This window comes from Grampus griseus, assembly GCF_964374135.1.
Source record: "Grampus griseus genome assembly, chromosome: 10".
Taxonomy (NCBI): Eukaryota; Metazoa; Chordata; class Mammalia; order Artiodactyla; family Delphinidae; genus Grampus; species Grampus griseus.
In genome coordinates, this window is record NC_139004.1 from 67,319,302 (window position 1) to 67,342,206 (window position 22,905).

The 22,905-nt window shown below is 39.5% G+C and overlaps 1 protein-coding gene across 2 annotated transcripts in view; it reads right to left on the reverse strand.

The window, feature by feature from the left end:
- The window catches only part of DCAF1 (DDB1 and CUL4 associated factor 1), a 93,055-nt gene that overhangs the window by 27,234 nt on the left and 42,916 nt on the right, over positions 1–22,905 (reverse strand). For both annotated transcript variants that reach the window (XM_082663142.1, XM_082663141.1), the window contains 12 exons: positions 19,202–19,339; positions 17,688–18,200; positions 17,275–17,376; positions 13,248–13,406; positions 11,703–11,882; positions 11,010–11,219; positions 9,665–9,834; positions 6,182–6,306; positions 3,470–4,733; positions 2,689–2,887; positions 1,666–1,748; positions 1,027–1,111 (listed from right to left, as the gene is read on the reverse strand). In XM_082663142.1, coding sequence (XP_082519268.1) covers positions 1,027–1,111; positions 1,666–1,748; positions 2,689–2,887; positions 3,470–4,733; positions 6,182–6,306; positions 9,665–9,834; positions 11,010–11,219; positions 11,703–11,882; positions 13,248–13,406; positions 17,275–17,376; positions 17,688–18,200; positions 19,202–19,339 — 3,228 coding nt within the window. The remainder of the gene's footprint in view (positions 1–1,026; positions 1,112–1,665; positions 1,749–2,688; positions 2,888–3,469; positions 4,734–6,181; positions 6,307–9,664; positions 9,835–11,009; positions 11,220–11,702; positions 11,883–13,247; positions 13,407–17,274; positions 17,377–17,687; positions 18,201–19,201; positions 19,340–22,905) is intronic.

Below are 22,905 nucleotides of genomic sequence, written 5' to 3' on the forward strand. Positions count from 1 at the left end.
CTTTACACCACTCTTCTCTAGCCTCCTTAATGATCTCATCCAAGTTCACAGTTCATACTGTCGACAAGTGAACAACTCCCATATTTATATCTCCCACCCCAGACTTTTCTTCTGAACCCCCAATTTGTATATTCAACTGCCCATTCCCTATTTGAGTGGCTAAGAGAATCACAAACTCCATGTATCCAAAACCCCAGGGCCCAGCTGCATCACTTCTCATTGCCTCCACCACGCCCACCTAGGCACAGCCCCACTGCGCTCTCACATATTAGCTGGCACAACACCCTCCTAACTGGAAAGCCTCCTCTTGCTTCTCTCACAGAAACCAGACTCACACTTTAGGAATTTTACATCCAGTCATGTGCTTTCTTGCTCACCCTCCAGTGTCTTCATCTCACTCAGAGGAAAAACCAAAGGTCTTAAACAACACATTGCAAGAGGCTACATGCTATGCCCCACCACTGACCTCAGCCTTCTTCCTCCCACCTCCCAAGTAAGGGCTTTTCCCTTGCCATACCCCGTCTTAGATCACTTTTCCCCACACATCTGCATGATGCCCACACTTCCTTCAAGACACTGCTTAAACATTACCCAATCAGTGACACTGATTTCCTAGATAAAAAGGAAGTCCCCCACACCACCACCAAGCACTTCCTACCTCTTACCCTGCTTTCTTTTCCCTGGCAGCACTTACCATCTGACATACTATATATTTGCTTCTTTATTCACTGTCTCCCCAGTGAGGCTCCATAAAGGCAGGGACTTTATTTCATCTAAAACTTAGTGTTTGAAAATATCTGCTCTGCTAATGAAATAGTTCTCAAATTGTCAGATAAAGTTCTCTTCACATTTTCCCATATAACTCAGAATTACTTCATTACACTTACAGATTCTATCTGGAAAGAATATCACTGAGTAATTTTTTTTTGTCACCCACAGGACTTAAGTCCTCACACTCAGTCCAGAAGATCTCAGTATAAACAAATAGACAAATCACTTGAAAGAAGTGGATTCTAAAGTACTTACATGGGCAATGTCTCCTTTTGTGCCTATGACTCGATCCTGAGAGTGCTTACTGAACTCAACATAGTGATCTTCTGTGAAGGAATGCCTATGAACAAACAACAGAAGTACTGATATAACTGACCTTTGGGACATAATTATTCAACTGACTGAAAACAAGGTGATCCTCAGCCTCTTGCCTGACTATACTCACCTAAAGATTCTAAGCTCCCAAAGAGGAAAAACTTGTACACCTAAGATTAAAAAGAAAATTCCCTCCACCAGTTTGTCCAAGCAGATCCAAAATAATTAATGGAAACTACCTGGTTAAAGAAATGGCTAACTGGGTACACGTGCCTTTGAAATATGCTCCAGCTAAGATAGCAATGTACGCATGTGAACATGAGAAAATACGTAGATGTGCCATTTTGGATTAGTGAAGGGTCTGCTGTGTGATGGGAATGTATATACCTACCCAGTAAGAAAACCCAGCAATTAAGAAAAATAAAATCTTATTAAACATGTACCACAGATGAGGAAGAGAGAAGTCAGCAATATGACTTATAGCATTCCTCTTTTTCCCAAAAGCCTTTAAGTCAAAGAATCAGATGAAGGGGATAAACTGTAAAACAGAGAGACTAGGTTATAAAAGTAGATACATACTTCATATCAAATACTGATTTCATTCCCCAAAGTGCAGACAGAGGCTGGCTCCAAGTAGCAGATGTCAGCAGCAAGGACCCGTCCTAAAAGAAGATGGGAGGCCCAAGGTGGGTAATCATGTGTTTATATAAATGCCATCTTCCATTAGCATTCTAAAATATAAAATATACTGTTGGATTATAAAGAAAACAGAAAAACTTTTAGGAACCAAGAAATGGTCAGAAGCTGCTAGGACTTAAGTAACATGTACCTCCTATGTCCTAAAAAATAACTAAATTTAAGAATATTAAATCCTCCTAAAATATAATAGTTCCAAGGCAGGGGGTGGGGGGATGTGACACTTGGAAAGATGTCAAAGATGGTTCCTCCTTTCTTAATATTTGGCCATATTTCTCCATCTATCTCATCTGAATTATCAGTCAACTGGAAACAGTTGTTAGACTTCCTAGCTAAGGATTCTTAAAGGTTTTTCAAAGAGAAAGCCCAATAAAAAGGTCAACCTCCTTTACTTTAAAATCAGGAAAATTATTCTTGTCATCTTAACAGTCTTGACTTTTAGAAACAGCAAAGGCATGAATTTCATCCATAGAATAGTGTTAATAAACTGTGAACTACCACTGGAATCATATGCTTGTTTTCCTAAAAATTCACAGTACTCTGAGATTTCCTTCCAACACAAAAAGAAAACTTTAGTGGTCATAGTTGATAATCTCCATTTCCAAATGAAGCAAATTAAAAATCTATCTATGTTCAGGTCTTAGAACAAGGGTTGGCAAACATAGGGCCAGATAGTAAATACTTCAGGTTTATGCAGGCCATATGATCTGTGTTGCATGCAACTACAATACTCAACTCTGTCATGGTAGCATAAAAGTAGCCACGACAATACATAAACGTACGAGCATGGTTGTGTTCCAATAAAACTTTATGCACAAATACAGGAAACCAGTCAGACCACAAGCCCACAGTTCACCAACCTATCCTAGAACAATGATTGAGAATAACCTAGGAAGCGACCTTTACCCTGGAAGGTTCAAGGTGTGTGATAGCTGAGTTGTGACAGTTATAGCTGGCCTCCTCCTGTCCACTAAACACATTATAGAGCTTCAATTGCCCAGTGCAGGTGCCAAGCATCAGGAACCGCTCTCGTGCTGAGAATGCACAACAGGTGAAGCCACTCTCATCCTCATTGGCTTCCCGGAACACTGAAATAGGACGGAACCTAAGCAAACAAAAGAGAATCAGAGACAAAGAACAGGCAAGGACTCAGAAAAAGAAAACTCTGTTAGAAGGACAGAAGGAAAAACAAAACATTTATGTTTCAAATGGGTTCTTCCAAAATATCAGTGACCTTCAGTGGTTCATCTTCATTTTAAAAGAGAGAAAATGACCTTCACTTAAAAATTTTAACAATAACAAAAATTCCCATGTGTAAAACCTGGGATACCATGACCTTCACTTAAGATTTTTAAGGAATAAGAGGAGACAACTTGCACCAGCACAAAAACAAACTTGAGAGCCTAGTTAGGGACAGAGTGTTGCATGGGTTCTAGAAAACATACTAGTTATAGCAAGAACACAGAGTACCTTATCAATATATTGCCAATAATCACACGAGGAACCCATGGTTGACAAAAGGGGGTATAGTCGCATTGCTCATGTATTCACACAGTGATAATTCCTAGTATTTCAGGCCAACAGATGGTTTTCTGGACTAATTACTTTATGCTGATATTACCCACATACTTTGACTTAAATAGAAAAATCATTCCAATTCCCAGGAAGTGAGGTAACCTCTCCTTACCTGCTAAAGATAAGGTGCCTATCAAAGCATCCGCCATCCACCCCTCCATACTTTGGAAATGATGCCCTGCGGTTTAGCCTTGAGGTAAAGTTTATTGGCGCTTGCCGCCTCTGTTTTGGCTCAGGACATTGGTGAGGAGTAAAGAGAGAGAAAGGTGGGCAGGTGGCAACTGGGTTCTTGCAGCGAGCATGCTGCTCTCTAAGATATTCTGTGATGATACTGTCCAGCGTAGGTGGGGAAGGAAGATGTCTGTCCAACTGCTTTTTTATGGCTGGGCTTTGGCTGTAGGCGCCATGGTCCGACTTCTGCCGCAACACTCTGATTTTCCTGCCATTGCAGGGTGATGGCCTCTCTCTGATAAAACTGATCCTACCAATCAAAGGAGAGTTGCCTGCATAAGACGGGCCAGGCAGAGCTAGTGAACCCTGGGAGGCCCGTGGCTGAGGATGAGCAGTGGGGGCAGAAGGGGCAGAGGCACCCACAGCAGCATGGCTGCCCAGTCGAGTTGCAATGCCATTGGCAATGCGAGGGGTACGGGGAAGAGAAACAGGAGAAGCAGCAGCAGTGACTGGGGTGAAGGCAGAAGAATGGGAGGCAGCAGTCATGGGCAGGTCAGCCTCTTTAGTCAGCACAGTTGCTGTCTCCCCAAGCCCTTTAGAAATGAGATGGTTTCGTATCAGCAGAAGCAGCTCTTTCTCAGGAAAGGAGATCCTTGACTGGGCAACAACATCTGCTTTCTGCAGTCGTGCCAGTGACACATCAGTGCCAATGAGAAGTGGCTTTCCTGACACCCGTTCAATGAGCTCAGCAGCATATTTGCAGAACTTGACATGGTCACTGCGTTTGTCCTGCAGCACAGGCTCTTTCATCAGTTGCTGGATTTGACAGCTGCTGAAAAGGGGCAGTTTGCTGATGATCTGCCGGACAGTGCTACTGCGAGACAGGCCCACCAGGGCCTTGCAGGCCAGGGCCCGGATCTGGTCTGCATCTGTGATGGGCATCTTGATGGAGAGTAAGGACAGAAGCACCTTGATGCCATTGTTGGACTGGACCACATTCCACATCTTGGCCAGAGTGTGCTCACTGCTTTTGGGAGTCTGAGGCAGCTTTCTCCGAGGAGTTCCAGAGATAAATTTGCCAATACTAGAAATTCTGTTATCCGGGCCACACACACAATTGATGATAATCTGAAGTGCTGACTTCTGAATTTCAGCATCATGAATAAAGAACTCACCCTCAGCCACTCCCAAAATAATGCTGATACCTATTGGGGAAAAAATAAACATTTTATATTATTCCTCATAAAACTAATGGCCAACTTCAACGGTTATTCCAGAGTCAGAATTTAGAGTTCTATTCATTTTGTTCCACTTAAAAGAAAACTAGGGCTTCCCTGGTGGCGCTGTGGTTGAGAGTCCACCTGCCGATGCAGGGGACGCGGGTTTGTGCCCCTGGCCGGGAAGATCCCACACGCCACGGAGCGGCTGGGCCCATGAGCCATGGCCGCTGACCCTGCACGTCCGGAGCCTGTGCTCCGCAACGGGAGAGGCCACAACACTGAGAGGCCCGCATACCACAAAAAAAAAAAAAAAAAAACTACACTTTTTTAAAAAAAAGTATAAGGAGGGTTTCCCTGGTGGCGCAGTGGTTGAGAATCTGCCTGCCAATGCAGGGGACACGGGTTCGAGCCCTGGTCTGGGAAGATCCCACATGCCACGGAGCAACTAGGCCCATGAGCCACAATACTGAGCCTGCGCGTCTGGAGCCTGTGCTCTGCAACAAGAGAGGCCGCGATAGTGAGAGGCCCGCGCACAGCGATGAAGAGTGGCCCCCGCTTGCCACAACTAGAGAAAGCCCTCGCACAGAAACGAAGACCCAACACAGCCAAAAATAATTAATTAATTTTTTTAAAAAAGTATAAGGAATAGTTTGTATAAAATGAAATCAGTTCTATTACAGTGCATCTTTATGACATAATACCTTATATGTTAAATAGGGGAATGACGTCAGCATTATGTGGAAGTCACCCAGGGTCATGTACAAACTTTCCTGGGTAAGTAGAACAAAAATAGTGGGAATAAATAAAAACCTTCAGCAGGAAAGGAAAAAGCCCTCAGCCCGGCTGCTATAGTGGCAGCAAGTTAAAAACAAGTGGCTATGCCTTGGGCTTTCTCCCCAGAGTGGTACACCCTAGGGCCCACAGCCAGTCACACAACTTGCCATGCTCACCTTAGCAGTAGCCCTCATCAGCCCTGCTCTTAATAAAGGGTATTTTCAAACAAAGTGTATTTTCCTTTTGTTTTTGTGTATAATAGCTTCTATCCATTCTGCACTGCTTGGCAATTACTAATTTTGTTAGGGCTCAGATTACAAAGTTGCTAAACTTTTTTACTGTCTGCCCCAATCTATTTTTCTCATAAATTCTATTTTTAGCACAACACTCTGCAGAGTACAAGGTTTCCAGGAATGCACATGTACAATTATGTATATGTATACATATGTATAGGAAATGCCTATACCACCCAGAAAACCTGAATTCACTACCATGACTCCCTTATATGAAACTGATGGCATGACTTATAAGACTTACAAGGTACCCTCCTCTACTACCTTCTGTTCTAATACTGTAAAATTAGGTCAGGTAAGTAACAACCAGAATAGCAAAGGAAAACAAAGACCACGTAATAACAAAAATGGCAAGGTACAACCTACCTACAGTGGAGACGGTGGAGCCAGCCTCATCCAGCACATCCACTGATTCTGCCAACTGGAGCTGAATTTTTGGCACAACAGTGAGAATAGCCAAGACATCCAAAGCAAAGCGCACAGTGTCATTCCTGGACAGGAAGAAGAATTAGTCAAAGGGAAACTAGGATACAGCCACAAGAAACAACAACAGCTAAAAGAGAGAGACAATGGATCAGAACTACTACTGATATAGTAGGGACTATGGCTCTGTCCCTAGCCATGGCATCAGGAGAGGGCCTGTAAGTCACCACAACTTTAATTTCAAAAAACACAGGGATGGAATTTTCACCTATCAGACTGCTAAGATTAAAAACAAGGGATAATCCCCAATGCTGATGAAGATGTACAGAGACAAATGCTCTCAAACTTTTGGTGGGAGTAGAAATAAGTATACTCTTTTCAGAAAATAATTTGGAAATATGAAACAAAGTTCTTAAAACGTTCATAACCTTTGGCCCAGGAATTTCACCTCTAGGAATCTGTCCTAAGGAAATAATCAGAAGTATTCAATACAAACAAGTATTTATGCATTAAGATGTCCATTAACACATCATGGACAGCAAAAGAATTAAGAAAACTTACACAGACAAAAGGAATATATGTGTTAAATTATGGTACACTCATATGATGAACTACTTTGCAGCTACTGACAATTATTTTCAAAGAACTCTAAAGGACAAATGACAGCTCTATTTACAATAGCCCGGAGATGGAAACAACCTAAGTGTCCATCCTCGGATGAATGGATAAAGAAGATGTGGCACATATATACAATGGAATATTACTCAGCCATAAAAAGAAACGAAATTGAGCTATTGGTAATGAGGTGGATGGACCTAGAGTCTGTCATACAGAGTGAAGTAAGTCAGAAAGAGAAAGACAAATACCGTATGCTAACACATATATATGGAATTAAAAAAAAATGTCATGAAGAACCTAGGGGTAAGACAGGAATAAAGACACAGACCTACTAGAGAATGGACTTGAGGATATGGGGAGGGGGAAGGGTAAGCTGTGACAAAGCGAGAGAGAGGCATGGACATATATACACTACCAAACGTAAGGCAGATAGCTAGTGGGAAGCAGCTGCATAGCACAGGGAGATCAGCTCAGTGCTTTGTGACCGCCTGGAGGGGTGGGATAGGGACGGTGGGGAGGGAGGAGATATGGGAACATATGTATATGTATGACTGATTCACTTTGTTGTAAAGCAGAAACTAACACACCATTGTAAAGCAATTATACTCCAATAAAGATGTAAAAAATAAATAAATAAAGGACAAATGAAAAGGCTCAAAATACAACATCAATGAAATAGAAAACTAAGATATAAAATTTTAAGTCTGACAATACCGAGTATTGGCAAGAAGGAATAAAAATGAAAACTCCCATAGACTGCAGTGGGAGAAGAAGATAGTATGAGCATTTTCCAAGCAACTTGGCAACATCCACTACAGATGAAATGAAGACACACTACAACCCAGGTTATACACAACATATCCTCAAGAGAGACTCCAAAAAGAGGTTTGTGGTACCATTCATTTAACAGGAAAAAAAGAAACAAAAGACACTAAATGTTCATCAATAGGAGAATAAACTACAGTACAGAAATACAAGAGTTCAAATATCAACACATAAATCTCAAACACGTAAGGGTGGCTATATACCTGAAACTTACATTAAAAGAGTAAATAAATAAGGGTGAAAAAAGCAAGCTGCAAAAGACGTACACAGGATAATATTTTATATAACTTTAAAACATACAAAAGAATAATATATTATTGTTTACACACCCACACATATGTATAGCATAAAAAAATGGAGAGAATGCACACCAAGTTCAGAAGACTGGTCACTCTCAGGAGGCAGAAAATGGAAAGGAACTGAAACAGAAGCAAATACAGCAACATGCCAACCCTGGGTATGGAGTAGTTGTTATATTATTCTCTGTATCTTTATGTATTTTGAGATATTTCATCTAAAAGATGAGTTTGATTAAATACTATAATCTCAAATATGTATATTTACATACATTATGGAAAAAAGACTATTAAAAAAGAAATTAACAGTGGCTAAGAATAATTTTCATTTCTAAGGTTTTATATATTCTAAGCAAAACAAGTATTTTATTTTTAAAGTTAAGCTTTTAAAGGACATATTTATATTTTCTTATGTAATCAAATATGAATTTACCCCTCAAAAAATGTATTTATAACCTTCCTCATTATCGTCTGAGTTTCCATCATCTTTAAAGCAATGTTCTCCAAGTAAATATAACCTACTTTAATACTCTAAAACAGTGGTTCTTGAAGTGTGGTTAGGGGACCCTAGGAGTCTCTGAGCCTCTTTCAAAAGGTGCTGATATAAAAACTATTTTTATAATAACACTAAGATGTTACTTTCCTTCGTCACTCTCATTCTCTCAAGAGTGTATAGTAGAGCTTTCCAGAGGCTTGTCATGTGTGATGTCACAAAAGGTTGAATATAGAAGCAGATATGAGATATTAAACCAGAACATTTTAAAAACTTGCTGAAATCACCTGGTTTTATTTTGGAAACTTTTCATAAAAAATGCTAGTAAGTAATGGATTCAGATTATTTTTAAATAAATAAATATTTTTATATTTTCTCAGTTTTAATTTCCAATATGTTAAATATCAAGATGTAAAAACGAAAGTTTTTTTGGGTTCTAATAATTTTTAATACAGTAAAGGGATCTTGAGACCAAAAAGGTTGAAAACGGCCACTCCAAAGGTATTCCTCTAGATTTAATTACCCTGGGATTTAGCAAACAATCTATATGCACCCTAAATAAGCACCTCTTGTCTTTATGGCAGTGGGTGGATAGGGAAAGGAGGTCAAGAACCACTGTTTATAAATTTTGTTACTATCTTCCCTTCAGACTCCATCTTTTCCAAAATATAGTTTTAATTCTTTTTACATCATCCTCAAATAGAACCTACCCAACCTCCTGATTCCATTACCTGTTTTTCCCTGAGCCTTGTCCCGCTTTGCTGTTTTCAACTGAATGGTGAAAATCATAACAAGAGCAAAAAATACAGTTTTATGTGAAGGTAAGATAAATATTATATATGGTTGTCAAGCAACAGAGAGATGTTTAAAGTCTAAGTACCACAGAATACTGGACTCCAGTGTCCAGACAGGATTTCAACCCCACCTCTGCAGCTGTAGCCATGTAGATTATGTAACTTCTCTAAGAGTACAGATAATGATCCTTGCCTATTTTGCAGTATTTATAATCACCATGACCAAACACTCTATAAATTTAAAATGATATTATCATGCTTAATTATCATGCTTAATCTAGTTTCTCAGATTCAAGTCCAAAATTTCAATTCAATTCAACAAATGTTTGTTAAGCATACACTATTGTGAAAACCAACATTAACTTTAGCAAAAAGCAGACTTTTAACTTCATGGTCCCACCTTGCATAATAGGTCTTCCAATTACAAGCAATAGAAATAAGCTGCAACAAGAGTTGGACACAAGAAAGTTTGAGGAAGACTTCAGCTGGCTCCCAATATAGCTGCGCTGGGCCATATTCTATCAAAAACTCCATCATTTCCACAATCTGTTCATGAGTATATGAACATGCCTAAAAGGAGAGATACATATTATTATTATTTTTTAATTAATTTATTTATTTTTGGCTGCACTGGGTCTTTGTTGCTGCGCGAGGGCTTTCTCTAGTTGCGGTAAGTGGGGGCTACTCTTCGTTGCGGTGCGCAGGTTTCTCATTGCAGTGGCTTCTCTTGTTGCAGAGCATGGGCTCTAGGCTCGTGCACTCAGTAGTTGTGACTTGCAGCCTCAGTAGTTGTGGCACACGGGCTTAGCTGCTCTGCGGCATGTGGGATCTTCCCGGACCAGGGCTCGAACCCGTGTCCCCTGCATTGGCAGGCAGCTTCTTAACCACTGCACCACCAGGGAAGCCCAGAGATACATATTATTAAAGAACTCAATCTGCCTGCTATCTTCTCCAGCACAGCTCAGTGGTCAACAGATTTTAATAATAAAGCTAAGTAATAATAGCTTTCAAATCCCACACTTCTTGAGTCCACAGCCCACATGTGAAACAATGAATATATATAAATGTTTAATCTTTTATTTTATTTATAACTAGACTCATAATACATTTTGCCCAAAAAGGTAACAAAATGTTCAAATCATTGGTGCATATATTTCACAGCTTAAAAAGAAGCACCACGTAAAATAATTGGTTTCTTTTCAATTTGTGATTTTTAAAACACGCAGATACCAATCTTTGTTACAAAACATACTAAGTTCAAAAATGATAGTGAAGTGGAATTATAGATGCACCCTTTCAGAAAAAAAATTCCACACAGAAGAAGGTAGAATATCTAGTACTTTCCATAAAAGAAAGCCCTTTTACAGACCTCTCAGTTCATCTTTTAGTTCTAGTATTCCAGAGATAGAAACTTACAACTGGGAGCAAAATAAGTCCTCAATATACCCATTTTTTGTTTGTTTGTTTGTTTGTGGGGTTTTTTGGCCACACCGTGTGACTTGCAGGATCTTAGTTCCCCAACCAGAGATCAAACCCAAGCCACTGCAGTGAAAATGTCAAGTCCTACCGCTGGACCACCAGGGAATTCCCTACAACCCTTTTCAAGTATTCTGCCTCCACACAGTGCAAGTATAATCCAACAATGTACATCCCACGTGGACTCCACCGATATGAATGTGCATTTCAGGCCCAAGATGCTACAGACAGTGCTAACAACGTTTCCTTTTTAGACAAGGTTCTCTCACCTTGTAAGGGGGTTGAGGATGAACAAGAATGCCACCCTCAGTCCTCTGAAGTGACTGCTTCACTTGTTCCAATTTAATGGCCAGGTGAGCCTCAAAGTACTTGCGCAAGGCCATGCACGTATGTTTCCCAGTTTGGCGGCTAGCAAATATTTCATCATCACTCAGAAGTGCACCCTGATCTTCCAAATTTAGAATCTCCAAAGTACTGATCTATTAAGAAAGAGGCAAAAGAATGTGGCAAAAGAGGAGGAAGAACAAAGAGGAAGAGAAAAGTAAAAGGAGAGGAGAAAGACTTCAATCAACTTTTGTGCTCATGAAGATTGACAAACATCAAAGTACATCTGTCCATACAACATGCTAAGAGTAGCCATATGAAAGCAAAACATTAAACCTATATTGAAAAATTATATAGTTTTCAATCATGCTGAAAGACACAGAGGCACAAAACTTGCTTTTTAGAAGGATCAAGCAATTCCCCCTGTAAGATTACTATATTCAAGGCAAGTCTACAATGGTATAGTCCTCTTAAGAGGAAAAGAAACTTGTAAATGAAGGAGGAAAAAAGACTTCATCCATAAAAATGATAGCAAAATTCCTCCAGTCAGAAGCTTCCTCTCTTCAATGCCACTGACGGGCAGCCCAGACAAGCAGAACCCCTGCTCCTCACAAAGAGAAGCCACTGAAGAACCTCACCAAGTTCACCAGACGACGAAGACCATCATAGCGGTCAAAGAGTTCCAATACAGCCCGGAAGGAGAAGCAGATTGAGAAAAACATGGTAGCGTGGCAGCATCCTGAAGCATGAGAACATTCCATTAACCACAGTGTGTAGTTCACCACATCAGACAGAACATTGTGGGGATGCATGCAAACCTGCAAAAAATAAAAATAAAACGTAATTTTTAAAAATTTGGGGGAAAGGAACCTTCACAAAAGGGAAGAAAAATTCACAGTGTAGATAGATATCTTTGCAAAATACAATAATCACTCCTGGGCAAGTCATTCTGAGTTTAAAGCTTAAGTTACAAATGAAATTTTATAACAATCTATTCCAAGCCTGAAAACAACCTAAATTTAAAGAAATATTTAAATTCCACCTAAACATACTGAGTGCTAAATTCTGCAAATATTTATATCCTTTAATGCTCACAATGCTCTGTTACACACATATTAGTATTCCCACCTAACAGGTGAAGAAGTGGCTCACAGACATAAGGGACTTCCCCAGGCTCATAAAAGTGACTGAGCCTTCTCATACTAAAGTCTACAAGTTTAATATCCATTCACTCACTGATTCATTCACACACATTTTGTTGTCTCCTGTAAGTCAGACAATGAATTATGAAGCATTACCCAGGTTTGTTTGATACTTTTTTATCTTAACCACAATTAATTTTGTACATACACACACAGATTAGGTTACTACTCTCAAAAGATTACATATCCTTGCATAATGCTGAATCTTAAGGAGTTAAAAAAATTAAAATCAAAATATTACCCTATTAGTACATATACAAAGATGAATAAAGACACCACCCAAGAAGAATTTACCAACTTCTCTCTACCAGAAAAGCCACACCACATAGAATATTAGAAAAATATTCCAGGCATAGAAATGACAAGAGCTTCCCTAGTGGTATCTAAGGACCCATTTCTTTTCAAATGTACAACCCACTTAGACTTTTTTAAAAAATCACTAAATAAAAAGTCTTAGCTGGAAAAACCCAGAAAACCAGCTACCAGAGGGTAGCTGCCACGCTACCATGTTTTTCTCTGGAGCCCTGAGAACAACTGGAATGATTTTACTGTCTCTACCACGAACTATTTGTTAACACAAATACACAAAGCATCATCTGTTGTTTTTATAATAGACTGACTCAAAAATGCAAAATATAACTCCACTGAGGGACATCTGAAAAGAGCCTGAAAATAATTCTAATGCAGTAAAATGGCAAAAACTAAAAAAAAGTTCTGTGACCCCAATCCATCTTGGGTTTTTTGTTGGATCTTTTTCTTTCAGAGAGTCAGGAAAAAAAGGACTACAAAATTTTACATTTTGGACCTTTTCTAAAGAATTTTACATTTTTGGAATGCTCTGTAAAGATTCATGCTCCTTGCTTCTTTCATTAACACCTAATCCACCTATTCATTTTTTCTTATCCAAAAGTTTTCCTGTGAATGTACTAGAATAATCCCCACCCTATCCCATTCCCATACATCTGAATGGACTGGACTTACTCTTTCCATGGCATCCTGGTTGTAGGACAGGTAATACAAGCACATGGATACACCAGTTGCAGCCATAGAAGGACGAGGAATTTCCAGTAATTTCTGTACTCCACCATGTGCAACAAATTCTGTGGCAAACTTGTTATGGAGCAGGAGAGATGCTAGGTGCTAAACAAAGAGGACACATATCACCGTGGAAAAATATCTAGAACAAATATCTAGAACAAATATCTCTTCACAGTTGCTAAACACAAAGACTCCTCTGAAGCAGACAACCACTCCCTCAAAACAGAAGTAAAACCAATACTGCTTAAGGGAAACAAAAAACAAAACAAAAAAACTCTAGGATTCCATAATATTCCCTCCTAATACCAAAGGTTTTCATGAGGGTGAAAAATAAGAAATGAAGAATATTGCTGTACATAACGACATAATCCTACACCATTTTATTATTACATAGCTTCCCTAAAGGATTTTTGTTACCCTTCCCATTTTAATCCTTTAAACATCATCAGCTCTATGTTTTAGCTTTGGCTCAGTCACTGACTCATCATCTAATAAAATCCAAAACTCTGCTTTCCTTTAAATTTATCCTCAATATATCCCCAAAGAAAAGTCTTCAGTAAATTATCAAAATTTGTAAATTTTTAGAACTAATCAGAATGCACTTTAAAAAGACCTTTATTAATGAACTATTTTATTAAGTCTCTATTAGACAGGCCTTTGTTATCAAGTTTTGTTAACTTGCTGTTCAATTCTTACTAGCCTCTCTGGGTGGACCTGATCTTCTGGGCAATTTTAAGGGCAAGGAGTGCAATGCAAGCAGCAGGCTACTCAATGACTTTGAACCCAGGCCAACGTGGATGGGGCCTCAGGAGAACTGGAGCCTCCTGTTTCCGTTGGCCTCCTGTTTCTCATGTCAAGGTGTCTTCTGGGTGGTGATACAGGCAGCAGGTACAGACAAGACAACACAGATTTGTAATTACATGATTTGATACCTGTATAAATTTCACCAAGGTCAATGGCAAAAACAACATGTATGTACCCTCTTCAGAAGTTCTCTTAACACAGAAACTCAGACTAACCCTTATATATAATTCAAATCCCTTCACTCTTTACTTGGCTGATACACAAACCTCTACCACATTCCCACCAAGTCTTTCCCCAAGAAACTAAACTATGTATGGTTCCCTCCCCAATACTTAGGCCACTGCACGTGCTTTTTCCAATAATGTCACTATCATAAAGTGGCAGTTCCACTGCCAGATCAGTAGGTAGGGAAACAGAGAACAAACAGGCTCAATCTTTACCAAGAACCTTAATTCTACTTGGCTCAACATAGCCCATAACCTGGCTCACCTCACTCATGTGGGCAAAGATTCTATTTTCTCTTCTTGTATTGTACCTCCATATAAGGTTCTAGTTCTTTTTGTTTGTTTGTTTTTGTTTTTTTGCAGTACGCGGGCCTCTCACTGTTGTGGCCTCTCCCGTTGCGGAGCACAGCCTCCGGGCGCGCAGGCTCAGCGGCCATGGCTCACGGGCCCAGCCACTCCGCGGCATGTGGGATCCTCCCAGATTGAGGCACGAACCCGTGTCCCCTGCATCGGCAGGCGGACTCCCAACCACTGCGCCACCAGGGAAGCCCTCTAGTTCTTAATTTACTATTTTATCCCATTTTGTTTCTATTGATCTATACGATCTTACAGAAAAACCAGAACATTTTGGCCAACCCAATACTAACTTCAACACCTGTTCCTTCTCCTACACAACTGAGACTTCCTTTTGAACAAAACAGTACACATAACTTTCTATACTTTTTATTTCCCTATAAGAAGGATCTCTTGTCTGATTTTTCCCTGTTCATCCTTATTTCATTTTCTTTAATCCCTTATATGAGTCTGCACAGAAAACAGCTGAATAATGACACCCATTACAGTTCCTCATACAAAGACCTACAGAAATAGCAACTGCCCAAATCCCTTCTTCACTATTTCCTTTTCAGGACAGGATGCTGCATCTGAAAGCAATCCCTTTGGGTCACTGGAGACAACTCTGACCTCCAGCTTCATCTCACTGTTCAAAGTATAATCATGAGTTTACACACTTTATACACACACACACACACACACACACACACACACACACACACACACACACACACTGCATCCCATACATAGGAATACATGTTACTCCAATTTATGTCTGACCTCCTCCAAACTTAAAATTTCTGGGGTCTGAAAGGCAAATTTCCTTATTTCTATTTAATTTCAATATACTCTGGAACTGTGCTGTCCAATGCACTAGTCACTGGCCACATGTGGCTAATTTAATTAAAATTTAGTTAAAAATTCAATGCCTCAGAAGCACTAGCTACATTTTAAGTGCTCACATATGGCTAGTAGCCACTGTTTTCAACAGCACAAAGAACATCTCCATCGCACAGAAAGTTCTATTGGACAGCATGGCTCTGGAATATCAGGAATGAAATTGTAACTTTGAATAGCCAGTGAGAACATTACCTCTTTTTCAGAGGTCTTGTCTAGAAGCTACTAATTCTCAAGGAGAACAGACCATTCCTTCCTTTGTGCCCCATACTTTTTTCACAACATCTATAATATCTAAAAGAAATCATAGGCTTACATGCCTGTCTCTCTTAACCAAACAATAAACAGCAGAGACTTAATTTATTTGTCTAATATTGTAAACATCACAGAATAGTACTGTGTTCATTTAGTTACCTGTTGGGTAGAACTATAATAGCCACAAAATTATTCATTCCACTTAACCTCTCTCCCTTCAGATTACCTAAATTATCATGAAAAGGTATGGATTTGGTGGGCTAGACATACTTGCCCTCTTACATTTAGCCCCTTTGCAACCTAGAAAATCATTTACCTTTACTGAATTTGAGTATGCCTCTATTTCTTTACTCATTTTCTGCTTTATATTTTGTCCACTCTAAATAATCTAACATCATACAATATGTATATAGTTAATAACTGAGAAGAAGTGGTGTTGGCTGACAGAATACTTAAAAGGTAGTATGACCTAAGGTACTATACACTTAGTTTCTCTTCCTATCCAGTAACAATAACTGAGGCCACTCTCAGGTTTAGACCCACTTTCTCCTTTAACATTCAATCCTCTAGGACTGACCCCTGAATTTCTGTGGAGGCACTTGGTAAGCCTCATTTCTTCTATCTAAAAAAGAAATTTTCATTTGTCACGACTGACACATCTGGCAATAGAAACACCCTGGGGATTTCCCTGGTGGCACAGTGGATAAGAATCTGCCTGCTGGGACTTCCCTGGTGGCACAGTCGTTTAGAATCCGCCTGCCAATGCAGAGAACACAGGTTCGATCCCTATTCCAGCAAGATCCCACATGCCATGGAGCAACTAAGCTCATGCGCCACAACTACTGAGCCCACGTGCCACAACTACTGAAGCCCACGCGCCTAGAGCCCATGCTCCACAACAAGAGAAGCCACCACAAGAAGCCCACGTGCTGCAAAGAAGAGTAGTCCCCACTCACCGCAACTAGAGAAAGCCCGCATGCAGCAACGAAGACCCAACACAGCCAAAATATAATTAATTAATGTAAAAACAAAAACAAAAGAATACACCTGCCAATGCAGGGGACATGGGTTCTATTCCTGGTCCAGGAAGATCCTACATGCCACGGAGCAACTAAGCCCATGCACCACAACTACTGAGCACGCACTCTAGAGCCCGCGAGCCACAACTTCTGAAGCCTGCACACCTAGAGCCTGTGCTCCGCAACAAGAGAAGCCACCGCAATGAGAAGCCCACGCACCGCAACGGAGAGTAGCCCCCACTCGCTGCAACTAGAGAAAGCCCGCATGCAGCAACGAAGACCGAATGCAGCCAAAAATAAATAAATAAATAAAATAAATTTATTTTTAAAAAAAGCACCACCCTGAACAATAAAATCCAGAGATGCTACATACCAAAACATATAGGCACCTCCATGTCAATAAAATGCTCAGTGACCTAACATTTTTAAGAACTTTACCTTGAGTGCCTCAAATGTAAGTAGGACATCGTTAGTCTGTTTCAAGTCAACATAGAACATCATCAAATCCCGTGATCCAAGTTGCATGAATATGGGAAGTAACTGAAATCAACACCAAAAACAAGTCTTAACATTTGAATTTATTTTCACATATTTCCTATTCCTTTATGAAGATAGAAGATTAAAGAAATGAGGTGCCTCTTCCCCCCGCTTTATGAAGATAAACATACAAACACACTTCGATCGAAAAGGCCTTATCAGGAGTGACCTCCATAAGACTTTACCAGTTTGAGGCAAAGACTTTTCTATATTATTGTAAAAACACATCAATGTATAAAATGACACCACAAAATATCCCAGAAATAAACACAGTGGTCCCAAAATGTGAACACTACTCTTCCCAATAAGCTTACCTCCTGATATTCTCCTAAAGGGGTCAGATACTGGAGAATGAGTCGCTGCTCGATAGCAGGAGTCATAGGATAAAGGGTATAATTGGTGCCAATCACCCAGGGGGACATTTCTGACCAGCTGCTGTTAGACAGCTCAACAAACATGCGATCTGGATCAGATGATGAGAAACCCAACTTTTGCTTGGCTTTCCTAAAGCTCTCTCTGTCACCCTGTTTTGCTGACTTGTTTTTCCTCAATCCTCCTTCCTCAGGTTTAGTTGCTGAGTTCACTCTGCTACTGGTCTTGTGGGCTGAATCAAGATGAAAGGAGATCTCCATGTCTCCAGAAGCTTCCTCTTGTTCGCCATCCACTACATCTACAGCCATGTCGCCATAGTCCATATCCACAGCTTCTTCATCCAGAGGCAAAAGGGGTTCAGAGGAGAGCTTTCGTGGGCTAGGACGCTTGCTTTCTTGCCTCAAAGCTACTTCCTGAAGCTGTAGCTCCCTCAGTCTTCGAAGTACTATTGCCACCTATCAACAGATATTGGAATAAAAGGGGTTGTCTCTTCTGCATCTTAATTTAAATGATTCAAATAATTCTTACTTCCACTTAAGGATAATCATGCAATTATTTCAATGCCTGGTAATAGTAAAGATTTGATAAATATGTTGACTTGATTCCTACAGCTTGATGAAATAAATAATGGCTAAAAGTCTCATTCCCCATAAAATTTCCCAGAGAACCCAAACCAGAAGATCTGCACATAAAACACCTAATTCACAACATATCTGGCTGGATCAAACTGGGGTGGACCATCACACCTGAAGAGGCAGACACTAGATACATTCACAATTTTTAAAAGTGTCTGAAAATCAAACATGAATGTTTCTGAAACTTTTATCTGCCATAAGTTATATTCTGTTAAATACTGTCATCCACATTATACATAATTACATAATCTAATTTTCAAGTTCACCATTTATGTTTTACCTTTTCCTTGAAGTACTCATTTTTTGGGTCAAGCCTAAACTGTAGTATTATGCTTAGTTTTAAAAAGAGAGAGTGATTAGGTCTGCAATTTATTTTAATTTGCATTAAAAAAAAAAAGAATGGTGGATGGATATAATGAGGGGTGAATGGATGGATGGGTATTCATGAATATAAGTTTAGTAAAATATTCACAATCAATGTAAGTGGTGTGTATACAGGTGTTCACTGTAAAATTATATTTTGCTAAACGTTTGAAATTTTTCATAATCCAGATGTTGGGAAGGGAAAGGGAGTGGTACTATTTATCTGGTACAAAATATCATGATCCTTGACAAGATGAAAAACAGCTATTTTCTAGTAAAAAAAAAAAAAGGTCCAATCAAAACTCTTATGAAAAGTAGTCTTGAAATACTGAAATTACAGTTATAACTCTAGTACAAGGTAACAAATAAGATCTACCTATTCAAGTTCAGTAGCAAGAAAGAACGAGTGAATACACTCCCATCTTATGCAAAAAAAATCATTCTAACGTGGTCCTTACCAGCTGTGAATTTTCATCCCTGTAGTTGGCAGCAATGTCTTGATTTTCCATAGCACCTCCTAACAGACCAGTAGAATATGTCCTCAGTGGCTGATCAGCCTCTCGGGCCCATTTGAAAAGATTCTCAACAATTCCTTCCTATAGTAAAGGAAATGAAATAGCACAATTCAGGGGAAAAAAATTCATAATTAAAGATATAAGCAAAGACTTCAGTCTTATAAAAAAAATTTTTTAATAAAACATTTCAATATTGCTCATAAGATTAAAAAATCCAAGTGAACTCAATGTACAATAGTAGGTGGTTTAGTTAAAATATCTGTGCACTGTGAAACAGAATTCTATTTATCCACTAAAACTCAGGCTAAAGATCAACAATCACATAATGCAGTCCTACTTTAGCTGTTAAGACCCAAAAGGCTCCATGACCAAGTGGGGAGCCCTAAAAATTCTATATCTCTCTTTGAAGTTCACAATGTACAATTAACATTATCAGTGCTCTGAGAAGTCCTCCATCAAACAAGTATTTAACTCCACATATCCTACCCTTATTTTTAGTTTTTACTATGAAATAAAATATATAAACATGTACAGTCCAAAGAAAATGAAAATCACCTCTGTGATTTACCACTGAGTTTAAGAAACAGAAACCTCCCATGTGTCCCCCCTCCCTATACCACCCGCGTCCTCCCTCCCCAAAGGGTACCTGCATTACTAAATTTTAATAATTTTCTTATAAGGCTTTTGTTAAACGTTATATGCTTTGAACTGTGTAAATTGTGTGGTGCCATATGTATTTTTCTGCAACTTGTTTCTTTTACACATTATGTTTTTTACATTCATCTATATGGTTACATGTAATTGTCACAAATAGCACTCAATATAAGACAGGCTTTACACATAACATTTAATCCTCATATCAACCCTATATGATTAGGTAAGTACTATATTTACAGAAGAGAAAACTGTCACAATGAGGTTAAGTAACTTACCAAAAGTCACAAAACTAGTAAGTGGCAAAGCTGGGATCTTATCCTAGGCAGTGTACCTCCAAATGCTCTTCATCTCCATATTCTGCTGCTGCTATTCTGTTGGCTTAACTATACTTATTTTTGTGCAAGCATGTTCCTAAAGTAGACACCTAGGAACAGTACTAAGTCACAGGCGTGTTTGCTCAACTTTACTAGAGGAGGCCAAACTATTTTCCAAAATGACAATTCACATTTCCTACAGGCAAATAGTTCTTTTTTCCTACATCTTTACCAACACTTGGCCACTATCAGACTTTTAATTTTTTGCAGTCTGGTGGGTATAAAAAATTAACATTTCATTTAACTTGAATTTTCTCATTTACTAATGAAGTTCAGCATTTTTTTTGTGCCTTCTGACCATTCATACTTCCACTTTCTCTGAAATACTCATCTCTTTTACCAGTGTTTCATGATAAGCACAAGTTCTTAATTTTTATATAATCATACTTAGCAATATTTTCTTTTAAACGTTGTGCACTTTATCTTAAGAAACTCTTCCCTAGGGTCATGGTGTCATTCTCCTATATATTTCAAGTTTTAAAGTTTTTTTTTTAAAAACTAACACTCTAAAAACACATTTTGAGAAATTTTGTTTTAAAATACTTATTGAGGGGCTTCCCTGGTGGTGCAATGGTTAAGAATCTCCCTGCCAATGCAAAGGACACGGGTTCAATCCCTGGTCCAGAAAGATCCCACATGCTGCGGAGCAACTAAGCCCCTTGCACCACAACTACTAAGCCTGTGCTCTAGAGCCCATGTGCCACAACTACTGAAGCCCGCGCACCTAGAGCCCGTGCTCTGTAGCAAGAGAAGCCATGACAATGAGAAGCCCAGGGCTTCCCTGGTGGCGCAGTGGTTGAGAGTCCGCCTGCCGATGCAGGGGACACGGGTTCGTGCCCCGGTTCGGGAAGATCCCACATGCCGCGGAGCCGGTGGGCCTGTGAGCCATGGCTGCTGAGCCTGCGCGTCCGGAGCCTGTGCTCCGCAACGGGAGAAGGCCACAACAGTGAGAGGCCCGCGTACCGCAAAACAAAACAAAACAAACAATGAGAAGCCCACGCACAGCAACGAAGAGTAGCCCCTGCTCGCAGCAACTAGAGAAAGCCTGCACACAGCAACGAACACCCAGCACAACCCAAAAAAATTAATTAATTTAAAATAATAATAATAAAATACTTATTGATATGAAAATATATGTACCATCAATTTTAAGTCTATCATCCTTCCCTATTTCCAAACAGTATAAGAAACTTAAAATACTAACTTCAATTATTGCCTTCCATCTACATGTTACCAAGAATTTCTGTTTGCCCTTTTGCCCTCCAAAATTGTTTATTTTGGTCAATATTTCTAGGTTTACAGAAGTTCTCTGAAGACATTTTCTACTATTATCTGGTCTCTACTGATGCTGTGGCAAAGCATGCTATGTTAATTTGAAGGAATCTTTTATACTCTAGTTGCTTTTTATTACTATTTTTTGAGTGGTTTTGTTTATTTATTTATTTAGGCTGCGTTAGGTCTTCGTTGCTGCACGCGGGCTTTCTCTAGTTGCGGCAAGCTGGGGCTACTCTTCATTTTGTGGTGCATAGGCTTCTCACTGTGGTGGCTTCTCTTGTTGTGGAGCATGGGCTCTAGGCACAGGGGCTTCAGTAGTTGTGGCACACGGGCGCAGTAGTCGTGGCTCGCAGGCTCTAGAGCGCAGGCTCAGCAGTTGTGGCGCACAGGCTCAGTTGCTCCGTGGCATGTGGGATCTTCCCGGACCAGGGCTCGAACCCATGTCCCCTGCATTGGCAGGCGGATTCTCGACCACTGCGCCACCAGGGAAGTCCCACTCTAGTTGCTTTTAAAATCTTTTGGTCTTTGGTATTCTTCATTGGGCTTTCTGAATCTGAGCGGTCATGTCTTTCATTTATTTGTAAGATCCTAGCCTCATCCCTCTGAATATTACCTTTCTATTTTCTTTTTCTTTTATATATACGTGTGTGTGTATATATACACACATACACATTTTTTTTTCTTTTTTGGCTGCACTGCATGCCATGCAGGATCCTAGTTCCCTGACCAGCGGTTGAACCCACACCTCTTGCAGTGGAAGTGCAGAATGTTAACCACTGGACCACCAGGGAAGTCCCTTCTATTCTCTTTTATTGAAATTCCTTTTAGATACATGTAAAATTTTCTAATTCTAGTCTTATTTCTAAGAGCTTCATTAAGGATTATCCTGTCAGATATTCCAGTTTATTAATTCTATCTTTAGCTGTGTCTAAATTTCACTCTATCTCATCTACTAAGTTTTAAAATTCAATAACTGTAATTTTTATTTCCAGTAGTTCCTTTGTTCATTTTCCAAATGGCCATTTTTTTTCATAGTCTTACGACTTTTCTTGGAGTTCTGATTCTTTCACATTCATAACTTTTAACTATTTTAACCATTTTTCAGTGTAAAATTCGGTGGGATTCAGTACATTCACAATGTTGTGTAACCATCAACACTATCTATTTCCAGAATTTCATTATCCTAAACAGAGACTCTTTACCAGAACTTTCAATAATGGATAGAACAACCGAAAAGAAAATCAATAAGGAAACAGAGGAGTTGAACAACACTACAAACCAATTAGATCTAAAAGACATATAGAGAACACTCCATCCAACAAGAGCAGAATATACATTCTT